At 47.4% G+C, this 13,907-nt stretch overlaps 1 protein-coding gene across 1 annotated transcript in view; it reads left to right on the forward strand.

The window, feature by feature from the left end:
• The window catches only part of ADAMTS17 (ADAM metallopeptidase with thrombospondin type 1 motif 17), a 351,717-nt gene that overhangs the window by 83,329 nt on the left and 254,481 nt on the right, over positions 1 to 13,907 (forward strand). The window contains exons 7-9 of the mRNA XM_057303716.1: positions 4,808 to 4,891; positions 5,638 to 5,795; positions 13,680 to 13,723. Coding sequence (XP_057159699.1) covers positions 4,808 to 4,891; positions 5,638 to 5,795; positions 13,680 to 13,723 — 286 coding nt within the window. The remainder of the gene's footprint in view (positions 1 to 4,807; positions 4,892 to 5,637; positions 5,796 to 13,679; positions 13,724 to 13,907) is intronic.

Raw genomic sequence — 13,907 nt, forward strand, 5'->3', positions numbered from 1 at the left:
CCGCCCCCTCCCTGCCCGTGTCCCCAAGTCGCCCAGCCAGGAGAGCTGCATTGCGCTGCTGGCAGCGGGTCCCCCCCCGGCTCGGCCCCCAGGCTGCCAAGGAAATGTGACAAACGCAGCCAGGGCTCTGAACACTTGCCAGGACGCAGCCAGAGCTGGACGCCGGAGACAGAATTTCCAGACGATTGGCCGTGCCGTTCCTTGCCCAACCAGGTGTCTCCCTCAACATCATATGGCCGCCGCCTCCAGGACTTCTCCTGAGCGTGAATTTCCATGGGAAAAAAAGACGAGGAGACTTCGTTACATGTCTTTGGGGCCTGCTGCTTTGTGTTTGTGGCTGTCGTCAGATTTTCGTCTGGCTTGCCTGGCTTGGCTCCGGGCCCCCCGGGAGATGCTGAGCGTCTGCTCTGTCTGCGCTCGGCTGAGCTCTGTGGGAGCATGGGACGGCTCACGTCAGGTGACGAGGTGCTCTGGCCGCGGTCACTCCCAGATCTGCTTTCCTGGACGCGCGCACCCTAGGGACATGTCGAGGGGAAATGCCTGCCTTCGGGCTTGCTGGAGATGTCGCTAGAGCTTAGAGCGTCTTTCAAAACATGAATTCAGAAAATTCTCATTGCGGTGAAATACACGTTCAATTTACCATCTCAGCCATTTGTGAGTGTGCAGTTCGGTAGGAGGTATATTCACATGGTTGTGCAACCCATCTCTAGAACTTTGTCCTCTTGCAAACCTGAAACTCTGTACCCATTAAACTGTCCCCTTTCCCAGCCCTGCCTCCAGCCCCTGAAGTTGGAACCTTCGTCTTCCCTCCATCTCCCATCCTTTTTGAACATTTGCCCCAAGGGAAGCAACTGAGACTTTGGGGTAGTGGTTATATAGACTGCACAGGACTGTCATCAGCCCAGCGAGGAGGAAATGGAAGGTTCTGCCAAGGGAGGTGGTTCCTGTAGTTTTTCCTTCCTGAAATTTGCACTCTCTTCTGTCGGTTCTTTGTGCAGCTTTTCTGTGGCCTGTCACAATTCCACTGAAAATTGCTTTACTGTGTTAGTCCTCTAAACCTTTCTTAAATAATATCCTTTAACATCTTTGGCTGGTGTTGACGTTCTAGGCAATGATCAGATTGTACCTTGAAATCCTGTGTGACTTGAATTTTCTTCCTCAGAACTGCAGGTTTTCATTCTTCCTATTTTTCATGTTTTGATTTGAGGTTTTCCAGTTTGGGCCCAATCCTACTGCTGAATATTTCTGGAAGAATTTGAGTCGTAGCCATTGGGCGGTTCTCAAAATACCAAAACAAGGAAAAAGTTATGTGTTTTCCTCTTCTTCACCCAGGTTTGGGGATAGGTAATTAAGACATGACTTCAGAATTGGCCTACAGATGGTCCAGTGTAAAAAAAAAAAAAAAAAAAAAAGAAAGGAAAAAGAAAAAATGACTGCTATTTTGGTCTTGGGGCAATAAATTGGGGGGTGGGGGTAGTAAGAACAGAACAACTAAATGTGTTCTATTTTTCCTTGAGGGAAAAATTAAGTTACACAAAGATTTTCTTTTAATAATAGTTTTCAAACAGTAAGATCCAAGCAAGGACACAGCTAATTCCTTTGTCACACAGATGCTCAAACATTGTGCGTGCCTGGCTTCTGACGTTTGAATGCTGGATGCTGTGTCCGGCTTCACACGGCCTGAATTAACTGTGGCTATGCTGTCCGCTCTGGTGGGTGTTTTATTTCCGGCTGACGCACCGAAGAACACAGTACCAACAGGAGAAGGTGTTAATGCCCCTGCTGGAAGATCCTCCCTTCTAGATTGTGTCTATCAGGAGAAAAGAAAAAGTAGAAGTTTCAAAACCAAGTGAAATAAGTCAGAGAAAAATAAGTACTGTGTGATCTCACATGTGGAAGGCTGAACTCCTAAATACAGAGAAGAGTTTGCTGGTTGCCGGAGATGGGGGTGGGCAATGGGTGAAGGGGGTCAAAAGGTGCAAGTTTCCAGTTATAATATAAGTCTTGGGGATCTAATGTACAACAAGGTGACTATGGTTAGTAATACTGTAGCATACGTTCGAAAGTTCCTAAGAGTGGATCTTGAAAGTTCTCATCACAAGAAAACAAATTGTAACTATGCAAGGTGATGGGGTTAACTGAACTTCTTGTGGTGATCATCTCGCAGTATATACATGTATCAAATCATGTTGTACGCCTAAAAATAATACAATGTTATATATCAATCATATCTCAATGAAACTGGAAGAAACAAAGGAAAAACCAGGACGCAATGAAGCAGAAGTATTTCCCCAGGTGTTCAAAAGACTCTCATCCCCGTTCTCTCCATGTCTTCTTCTCCCGCGTACGTGATCTATCCCATTATACCCCCCGCATCCTGCTTTGTCCATACTACTGGAGAAGGACCCGGGGATTGTCACGTTCGATGGGCTTTTTCCGTCCATGTCAACTTTGGTTCCTCTGCTTTGTTTGAGATTTCCTATCTCTCTTCCCCTTGAAACACTTTCCTTTGATTCCCCTTGAAAGACTTTCCTTTGATACTGAGGTCCTTCTACCAACAAGATGTGCAAAACTGAGAGGGACAAATCTGCTTTTGTTACTATAACTCCGTCTCCATGATGCACTGTGGTTAGAATGAGGACTTCAGGGAATAAAGGAAGAATATGGCCTTATTGCTGGACAAGCCTGGATAGGAATTGGGGTCGTTGTTGACTGGCTGTGGGTCTTGAGCAGGTGGCTTTCTCTTGATGAGCCAAAGGTGGTGGAGATACTGACCTTGATGGGTTTTGATGAGGGTTAGAGATGACACAGGCTGACACGTGGCAGACGGCCACAGGCATTGACCTCCCCCTTCCCCTTCTTGAAGGTCCCCTTCAACCTCCTGTATAAAGGCCCAGATGGGAGTATTGAGTTTTCTATCAGTTTTCTATCACCCATTCTTTCTTTTGGAATCTGCTGTTCTGTGCTTTCCCCCCCCCCCCCCCCAAACAACTGATTTCCAGCTTAGCTTTGTGGATATATGCACACATGTGTGTGTGATTCCAGAGTTTTCTATCATGTGCATATTTCTTTTGGGAATTAATATTTATGGGAATTTTGGGGTCTCAGAAGGCCTTTTTAAAAATATTTATTTATTTATTTATTTATTTATTTATTTATTTATTTATTTATTTTAGAGAGACAGTGAGCATGGGGGGAGGGCCAGAGGGAGAGGGAGAATCTTCAAGTAGACTCCCCACTGAGTGTGGAGCCTGACACAGAGCCCAGTCCTGTGACCCCAAGATCATGACCTGAGCCTAAATCAAGAGTCGGATGCTCAACCAGCTGAGCCATCCAGGTGCCCCTCAGGAGGCTTTTTTAATAAAATCTGGGTCTTAGTTCCTGGGTGTGTGTGTGTGTGTAAATATTTTGTTGTTCTAATAAGACTTTAAGAACACTGAAAATTAAATTTCATAAAATTATTCTTTCTTTAAATTTTTTGTACTTGAAAAATGCAAGCTGGTTTTTAATTCTTTTTAATTAATATAATTTTTAATGAACGTAATTTCTATCTTATTTATAAAAATTTATATTTTATTTGTATTTTGTTTTAGATTTATAGAAAAATTGAACAAACAGTACAGAGAGTTCCCATACACCATTTCTCCTCTTTTTAACATCTTACAATAGTACGGTATAACTAATGGACCAATATTGATACATGATTATTATTTTATATTGAAGCATAATTAACATACAGTGTTACATTTCAGATGTACAACATATCGATTCAATAATTCTATACATTATTCAGTGTCCACCATGATAAGTGTAGTTACCATCTGTCCCCAAACAATGTTATTACAATCTTACTGACTATATTTCCTATGCTGTACTTTCCATCTCCATGATTTATTTATTTTCTAACTGGAATTTTATACCTTTTAATCCCCTTTATCTATTTCACTCATCCCCCCACGCTCCTCCCCTCTGGGAACCATCAGTTTGTTCTCTGTATTTAAGAGTCTGTTTTTGTTTGTTTGCTCATTTCGTTTTTTAGATTCCACATATGAGGGAAATCATGTGGAATTTGTCTCTGTCTGACTTACTTCACTTAGTATAATTCTCTCTGGGTCCATCCATATCGTCCCAAATGGCAAGGTCTCATTCCTCTTATGGCTGAATAATGTCCCATCGTATGTATGTATACTGCCTCTTTATCCGTTCCTCTATCGATCGACACTTGGGTTTCTTCCATACCTTCTTGGCTAAATAATATTGCAATAAACATAGGGGTGCACACATCTTTTCAAAGTAGTGTTTTCATTTTCTTTCGGTAAATACCCAGTAGAGGAATTACGGGACCATCTGGTATTCTATTTTTAATTTTTGGAGGAACTTGCATACTGTTTTCCACAGTGGCTACACCAATTTACATTCCCACCAATAGTGCACGACAGCTCCTTTTCCTCTACCACCATCCTTGCCAACACTTGTTATTTCTTGTCTTTTTGATGCTAGTCATTCTGACAGGTGTAAAGTCGTGTCTCATTGTGGTTTTGATATGTATTTCTCTGATGATTGAGCATCTTTTCATGTGTCTGTTGGCTATTGGTATGTCTTCTTTGAAAAACTGTTCAGATCCTCTGTCCATTGGATTATTTTGTGGCATTCTGACTGATTATTATTGACTAGAGTCAGTAGTTAATGCAGACGTCCTTAGTTTTTACCTAACATCTTTTGTCTGTTCCAGGATCCCATTGAGGATACCACTGTATTTTTATTAATTTTTATATTTACATCATAATTCTTTTTTCTCTCTTGGCAGGTATACAATATGTTTCAGCACCAGAGCCTCGGAAGTAAGGTGAACATTCAAGTTACCAAGCTCGTCCTGCTGCGACAACGACCTGTAAGTCCCCTTGGGCACCCGTCAGAGCACGCAGGTGGCGTAACTGGTCTGGAAGTTTCCTAGTTGCTGAGGAGTGCTAAGGAGGAGTGTAGATGGTTGTCGGGTCTTATCTGCCCTCTCAGGCTTTGCAGATGGCAACCGTGTGCCCTGGGCCAGGGTCTGGGGATGTCCAATGGGAGGAGGGCAGGTACTGGTACTAGAATCTTGGTGTGCACATTATCTGCTTGGGATTTTGAGGGATTCCTGAGCACTGGGCCTGTGTGCATCCCTCCAGCACTCCTGGCACATCTCACATGTGCAAGTCTAGATGGTGAGGTGTTTGGAAACCCCTGGCTACCCTTCTGGAGCTATATTCCAGCCTCAGGCCAAATTTGGATTCACTCTAGTATTGTTTTCTGGTTTTTGAGTTGAGTGCATTCCCACATAATAATGTTACTTGCAGAGTCTGGCAATGAACTTGAAAATGAGAGACCAATGCTTGTTTGGATACACAGTTCAGTTTGAAAAAAAAAAAAAAAGAATATTTTTCTTTAATAACATAGTCTTCATTCGAACTTACAAATAAGGCCTGGCCTCCCTTTGGTCTGTGCCCCTTCCTAGCAGCATTAGGATTGTACCTGGGAGAAGCACAGCCCTGAATGATGTCCCAGCAAGCAGCTGTCCCCACACTATATTCCAAACATAAACTCCGGCTTCCCTGGGTGTTTGCTTCTTTAACTGCCCCCACCCACCCCGATTTCTTTTAGGCCAAATTGTCCATTGGGCACCATGGTGAGCGGTCCCTGGAGAGCTTCTGTCACTGGCAGAATGAGGAATACGGAGGAGCCCGGTACCTCGGCAACAATCAGGTTCCAGGAGGGAAGGATGATACACCCCCCGTGGATGCCGCTGTGTTTGTTACCAGGTGAGGCGGGATTTGGTCTGCAGCTGCACATGCGACGGGGAAGACATGTCCCTCTTTGGAGAGGACAAGAGGACAGTTTGCTAGGAATTCAGGCTTGGAAATCAGACCTTGGGCCAGCTCTCTGAGCCTTGGGTTCCTCATCAGTAAAATGGGGATATATTACGGTACCTAACCCTGAGTTACGAGGGTGAGCACGGGAAGCGCTTTTCATAGTGCCTGGCCCGAAGTAAGGACGCGGTAAGAGTTAGCCACAATTGCTGCCGTTGTTGTTATTAACATAAAAGTACCGAAATCCTGGCTACCCAAGCGTCTTAAAGCTTCCAAGAAAATGCATCTACTCTCTCTCCCAGGCACCGAATAGAATGCTGTCCAGGAAAGAGCTAACCTGTGTTCAAGGCTGCCTCCCACCTGGCTTGAGCACGCTCCTGGGGGGAGAGTGGATACCCCGAGCTCCCTGTGGGAGGCAGTCCACGCAGGCACACGTGTGCTGTGCACGGCGCCAGCCCCGGGGACACTCCTGGGACAGCCGCGGTCGGCAGAGATGCCTGGGGAATTCCCCTGGACGTTCTGTTGCAAGTAAGCAGCCGAGTGCTCTCTAGACCACAGGGCTGGACTTTTCCAGACAGAGAGGGACGCCAGGGGCCCGGCAGCAGACAACAGAAACCACACACACAGGCTTCCGCACAGGCAGCAGCTATGCTATCTTCGTTTGCCAGGGCTTCAGTAACACATTCCCATAGGCTGGGGGGCTTGAGACGACAGGAATGCGTTCTCGTACTGTTTTGGAGGCCAGAAGTCCAAGATCAAGGTGTGGGTAGGGCTGTGCTCTCTCTGCAGGCTCCAGGAAAGGATCCTTGCTTCCTTCTTCCTAACTTCCAGCGGTGGCCTGACATCTTTGGGATCCCTTGTCTTGTAGACGCATGGCTCCGACCTCTTTTGCGCTGTCACACTGTCCTGTAGCTTCCTCCCTCGGTCCCAATTTCCCTCTTCTCATTAGGACACCGGTCCTTGGATTAGGGCCCAGCTGAGCCCAGTGGGACCTCATCTTAACTTGCTCTTACACCCGCACTGACCCTGTTTCCAAATAAGTTCGCATTCACAGGTACAGCTACCAGGGGTTAGGACTTGAACAGCTGTGTTTGGGGACACAGTTTAACCCACAACAGATATGGATGTGGCTCTTTCACTTTTCCCTTATGTCTCAAACCTCTCTGAAAAACCCAGTTTGCTTGGATTGCTTTACTTCCACGCTCTAAGTAGAATGTGTTATGTGTTCACACCAAAAACCCCCTTTACAGAATGGGCAGAAGTGTTTCTTGATAATTTTAATATGTTAGATTAAAATATCAAAATGTTATTAGACTTGCTATGAATCTGTCCATTGTGAATTTTAAGGAATTTTAAAAAATTAAGGAAACTACTTTTCAAATTATATATCTTTTTTTGTTTGTTTGTTTGTTTCCTCCTGAGTTCAAAGATAAAGTTGTGGAGAGGAGCACTTTACCATTCTGCTTGTTTGAGACAGCCTGCCCCTTTAAAAGGGGCCAGAAAGGCTCTCTTGTGTCTCTCTTGAGCCACGTACCGTAAGCCCCTGGCCCAGGGACATCCCGAAGCTGCCTGGGGGAGTTCTGACACCTTATCCCCAGGCACCAGGCAAGGCAACTGCATAACCTTCTCCTCTTAAAAAAACCCGGAGCATGCTCATTGCTGCCACGAGACACCTCATCACCCTTATGGACGATGCATCAGTTGCCCACCCCACAGGGTTAAAGTGCTCTGTAGCACACTCATCCCTTATGAGAGCACCTGCTGCCCCTACGGGATGTGATTAAATGTACGATGGGACATGTGAACAGACATCTATCCAATAATACTGATTGCCATCCGGCCGGGGCCCTACCAGTCACCAAGGACAAGCAATGAGCCGGAGCCGGTTCTTGCTTTGGATCTGGGTTTGCCCACCCCAGGGAGTGCTGGGAACCTCCAGGTACCATCTCCCCCAGTGGCTCTGTCACCACCCCCCTCCCCCCTTGTGCTCACTGGCCAGAGGTTGCCAGGCACTTTGAAATGGTTTTTGGAGCCTGTGGGGCTTTCTGTAAAGCACCCCGAGGAGTGCAGTGCTGGGGTGATACATAGCACCCTTTGAGAGTGGATTTGATTTGGAGAGCAGGGAAGAGTCCTTGGGAACCCTGTCCACGTGCAACTATAAATTCACGCGACTGATTTTCCAAATGCTAATTAAGTGAGGTCCTAGAGAAGAACTCTAAATAACATCATCTTTGGAATATCCAACCAAACTTCCCAGGTCACTACTTTGAAAGTGGTTCGTACCAAAACTAGATAAAATGTACAAATTCTGGTGTTTGTGAGATCTTTCCCGATGTCATCTCTTTCCTGCAGTATCCTGCCTTGTCTGGGTCGAGGATGCACTGCAGGTGGTCTTGGTTTGGGAACGAGTAGCTCCCCCCACCATTTATTTTTCAGAGGCAGTAAGTCTTACTGAAATCAGTATTGACAACGCTTCTGGTTTAGCCTTTTCACAAAATGCCGTCTGCAGACGTGAACGTGCCCTCAGCCTGAGAAGGCTGCCAGTTAGGCGTTCTGGCTTTCTGTTCTGCTTCCTGCCTCCAACAAACTCATTTACTGTACGGGAAATATTTTGTGTAAAAATGTCGCCCTTTTTTTTTTTTTTTAACATCTCTCACCCATAAGGTTACATTAGGTTTTGCTCCTACCAAAAACAAACAAAACGGAAAGTAACGAGCATTGTCAGGATGCAGAGAAACTGGAACCCTTGTGCACTGTTGGTGGGAAATATTAAATGCATCCCCAAAATACTAAACGCAGAATTACGCTTGTTCCAGCAATCCTACTTCTGAGCAGAGACCCAGAAGCATTGAAAGGAGGGTTTCAAAGAGATATGTGTGTACCTACGTTCGCAGCAGCAGGACTCATAATAGCTAAAATGTGGAAGCAACCAAGTATCCTTTGACGGCGAATGGGTAAACAAAATACGGGCTATGCATAGGGAATACTATTCAGGCTTATAAAGGAAGGACATCTTGTCACAGGCCACAACATGGGCGAACCTGGAGGACATTATGCTAAGTGAAATACACCAGTCACAAAAAGCCAAATAGGGTATGATTCCCCTTATCTGAGGCCCCTAGAGCCGCTAACTTCATAGAGACAGGATGTAAAGCTGCAGAGGAGGGAATAGAAAGTTAGATGGATATAGTTTCAGTTTTGCAAGATGAAGAGAGTTCTGGAGATTGGTTGCCCAACATTATAAATGCATTGAACATGACCAAACTGTTCACCTAAAAATGTTTAGGATAGCAAATTCTGTGTCATGTGTATTTTATCACATTAAGACAATTTGAAAATTTTTCTAATTCAGCCCTTAAGTGGTGGTCCCGAATGCATGGGGGTGGTTCTGAGGGCAGGTGCTAGGGAGGGGCATGTCCCGTGGCCCCAAAGAGCAAGATTCCTTCTGCTATAAGCAGAACCAACGCAAAAGCCTCCTGCATCTCTGTTACCTGAGGCCAGTCCGGGAGCCGGGGTTTTCTTTCTCAGTTTCGTGCTGACCTCTGATGAACTACCTGAACGCCCGTCCTTCCTCTCCCCTGCTTCTGCAGAGCTGCTGGGCCGAATCGGCCAGTGCCCAGCTCGCTCTCTGGGTCCTCCCAGCTGTGAAATTGAAGACCTCCCAGAAGGACGGGGGAGGCAGTGCCAGAGTCAGGGCTGGGAGCCGAGTTGGCCGGGAGGCATTGTTTAATAATTAGAGGCTGAGAGCTGTAGTTCGCCAGGTCGGGATAATAACGGGCCGATGTTTTCACGTGGAAATTGGGCGCGAGACAGCTGCTGCTCTTGAGAAACAGCTCTTTCCTCGCAGAGTCAGCTGAGAGTCTGATCACGGGCTGCATGGGCCAGGCGGGGTTTAGGGGCCGGTGTCCCCCAGTCCTGGGACTGAGACTGGCCAGTGCAAGGGTTTCTTCCCACCTCCCTCCGCTTCCTTATGGGCTGTGGCCAAGCCCAAGAGTGTATTCTCCTGGACGCCCACCAGCCCTACAGATGGCCAGCCACAGAGATGTGAGCCTGACGTCATGTCCAGCCGAAGCCGCTGAGCCAGAAGCCATGGAAGCTGGCTTTCCGGCAGCTGCAGCCGTGTCTGGGGCTAGAAAACACCTCCTAGTGGACTGAGGCTGGGGACCGCAGGGGACCCATGCAGAGGCTGGGGTCCAGGGGGCTTCAGCCCCTGGCACAGCTTTACCTTGGGCCCTGCATCTCCTGCAGGAAGCCACGAGAGAGGGATTTCCCCCCCAAACCCAGGTCTGTGCTCCCGGGAGCAAACACACAGGGCCGGCTCGGAGCTTCACCCCAGGTAACCCCTCCAGCTGTCCCTCAGCCTTCCCCTGCATGTCACTCCACCCCGCTCCCCAGGGACTGCCTTCAGCCTCTGAGCGAGGGGGTCTCTTGCAGGCCTAGCTCGTGATGAGAGCTCAGTATCTGCTCCATCGCGTTACACTTTGTCACGTTTCCAGACATTGTGGGGACAAGGCCACCAGTAAGCTCGCATGGCAAGTTGCAAGTGGTCTGGAAATGTATGTCCGTTAGTAATAAAGGAGCCACTATTAAGCCCCAACTGTATGCCAGGCAATAGGTTATGCGTAAGACTAGCTACATAAATTGTGGGGCCTAGTGAAGATTGAAAATGCTGGATCTTAAAAAAGACTTTCAAGATGGCAATAGGAGACCAGTAAACCGGGCCGGGGGATGGGAAGCTTTTGTGTGCACAGGTCACGCACCCACGAAGCACACCAGGTCGTGGAGGTCTGCACAGCCTGCCTTTTCTTGAGGAACGAGGGGTGGAAAGTAAATAGAGACAGGAGAGCTCCATTGGGACCCCACTTGAACCCTGCAGCCCCAGCCCGTGGGATTGGCGTGAGTTCGCAGTGGGAGCAGGATTCCCTGGAGATGAAGCCGCCTCTGAAGGCAAAAATGGCTTGTGTCTTCTTTTCTGAGAAAGGACCTTGAACAGGAAGGAGAGAGAAGATTCCAATCCTGGCTGACCCTGTCAAGCCAGGATGCTAATTGAGCTTGGCTCTCCCCTCTGTGAGCAGACCACACTTCCTCAGGAGAAGCAATGGATGATGCTGCAGGGCCCATCATTTGAGACCACCTATTTCCCTGCAGGGAAGCCATGGGATGAGAGAACACACAGGGCTCCTGTCAGCCAACAGGGCTGGCTTTCTCCAAGATGGCGCCTGTGAAGTGGGCACCATCTTCTACTCAGTTCTGTTTAGTTCTTGACTGTGGGACTGATGGTCACGTGTGCTTTCTTCTTTTGCCCAGGCTTTAGTTGTGCTCATGCTGGGAAACCCTGGAACAAGGCGTTGGGCCACCTTGGTCCTTATGTGTGTGTGACATTCGAAACCGTCAAATGGGAGGGGTGTCCGATCAATGATGTTGAGTTGGGGTCAGATAGATACCAGAGCAGTGAACATACTTATGTTCCTAATTTTATTTGTTTGGTTTTTCTCTTTGCCACTGCTTCTTCCTTGCCACCTTCTACTGCCTGTTAATTAGTCTTTGAGAAGATTTTTTGTTTCAAGTTTTTAATTCCAGTGAGTTAACATACAGTGTTATATGAGTTTCGGGTGTACAATATAGTGATTCAACACTTCCATAGTCACCCAGTGCTCATCACAAGTGCCCTCCTTCCATCCCCATCACCTGTTTCACCCATCCTCCCCACCCACCTCCCCTCTGGTAACCATCATTTTGTTCTCTCTAGTTAAGAGTCTGTTTCTTGGATTGTCTTTTTCCCTTTTCTCGTTTCTTTTGTTCCTTAAATTCCATGTATGAGTGGGATCATATGGTACTTGTCTGTCTCTGACTGGTTCACTTTGCTCAGCATTATACTCTCGAGCTCCATCCATGTCCTTGAAAAGGCAAGATTTCATTCTTCTTGATGGCTGAGTAATATTCCTTTCTCTCTCTCTCTCTCTGTGTGTGTGTGTGTGTGTATGTGTGTATGTATATATGTACACACCCCACATCTTCTTTATCTGTTCATCTGGCGACGGACACTTGGGCTGCTCCATATCTTGGCTGTTGTAAATAGTGCTGCTGTAAATACAGGGGTGCGTGTAGGTCTTTGAATTAGTATTACTGTATTATCACTACTGGGTATTTATCCAGAGAATACAAAAACACTAAAAGGTCACTGTTGACAGAACAACATCAAGGCTTCCTTTTATGGCTCCTATGGCTCTCCCCCCTCCCTTTTCCTGCAAGTTCTGTGGTTTTGGAGTGGGATTGTGACAAGTGTAGGTTCTCCCCCACCCCAAGCGTGATATTCTTGAAGGCTTCCTTTTTCCCTTTGTTAAAATGGGTTTTAAAATTGATTATCAAAAATCATGTTATGAAAAAATTGGAAAGTCGCAGTGAGCAGAACCTGTGTGAGCTGCTGATGGGATTGGCCCCAGCTCCTCCTCGGCATTTCTCTGGCCAGTTTCAGGGCCACGCCTTCAAAGCTGCCCCGTCCTCTCCTCTGGGCTTGCAGGCTGGCCAGCACCTCTGGTTCTGTAGATCAGGACCCCAAGGAGAATCCGTGGGTCTGAGTAGGCGGGTGGGATCTCTGACAAACCTCAGGTGAGCCTTAGGCAAGCCAAAGTTGGGAACACATGGGCTGGGCTCTGTTTCCATGGGAGCCCACTTAGCGCCGAGAGGCATCAGGTGTGGGTCACAACTTGGAGGCAAATACAAGAGAACACGCGGTGCGTCGGAGTGGGATTGACGCGGAGGGAGAAGGGAAGATGACCATACGTACTTAGGTTAGGAGAGTGGCACGTTGCCTTCTCTGTCATCTTGCCCACTGGGAATGGTGGGTCAGATCCTACCCTGAGAAGAAATTTTGACAGAGGGTAGGGGAGGAATTGGGGACACTAAGTCAAAAAGGGGTACAGTGGCCCAACCTGGACCTGCCACTTTCTTTACAACTGGGCTTAGTGCCCACCTTGTCTGGCTGGCCCCATCTTCCTTCCCAGAAGAACTTTAAAATGAGAAGAAGTGGCTTCAGAACACACCTTTGAAACCTGAAGGAGTTTAAGGGAGTGGGCATCTTCTGTCAGCCCCCCACGGCCCCCATGAGAAGATGAGCATGGGGCTCTGCGGTGGGGGGGGAGAGGGGGACCAGGCCACTGCTCTCCTTGCCCGGCCCCAGGCAACCAGTGGTCAGGTCAGCCCCTAATGTGGGAACGCTCTGGTTTTGGGGGAAAAAAATGGGCCCAGACCTATTGTTTCAAACATGAGTGGCTAGAGGCCCTGGTGAACCCCTGGGGCTGGACTAGCTTTTGAGCATATTTGCTCTTTACACATAGCCGCATGCCCCGGGGAATTCTGGGAAGCTTTAAAGGATATAACTTTAAGAAATTACTTTTCGTTGTCTTCTCATATAAGTGCTACATGGTCACTTCAGCATCTAAAGCCAGTCGCTGCCCTCGTAGAGTCGCTTGGGGAAGTCACTATAGTTTGACGATATTGAAGAATAATTGTCTCTGATGCATGACTTGCAAACCTCTTCTTCCAGAACTTTCACAGTTGTTGGAGGGCGCCCTCCCAGCCACCAAGTGTTAGGTGGAGTAGTTTAGCTATGAAAGGAGGGCCTTTGGTGGGGTAACTGGGCCTACCAGTTGAGAAGGGTTGTGGGAGGGTTACTCTTGACAGGTGGCTAGTTGTTCTTCGCTAACCTGGGACAGCTGCAGCGGTAACATTGCTACGGACTGGACGACCAGTCAAGCTTAGCGGACAGTGTTGCCTTCTCCCATTCTCAGGGGCTCCTGCATACACCTGACCATGTCTGTCTTTGTGTCTTTTTAGGACAGATTTCTGCGTCCACAAAGACGAGCCGTGTGACACCGTTGGTAAGTTTAGAAGCAGAATGTTAATTTAAGGGGCTGCCGAACCCCGTGGTGATCTGGAGCTGGTAACACTTCCAGTCTGCAGGAGCTGTCCTCAGACAAACTCTGCCTTTCCTCTTGCCTCTTTTCTCGTAAACTGGTTCTTTGACTTCATGTGACTTCCTCTTTTGTGTTGCTGCTAAGTGTT

The sequence above is a fragment of the Ursus arctos genome, unplaced genomic scaffold (assembly GCF_023065955.2).
Source record: "Ursus arctos isolate Adak ecotype North America unplaced genomic scaffold, UrsArc2.0 scaffold_28, whole genome shotgun sequence".
Taxonomy (NCBI): domain Eukaryota; kingdom Metazoa; phylum Chordata; class Mammalia; order Carnivora; family Ursidae; genus Ursus; species Ursus arctos.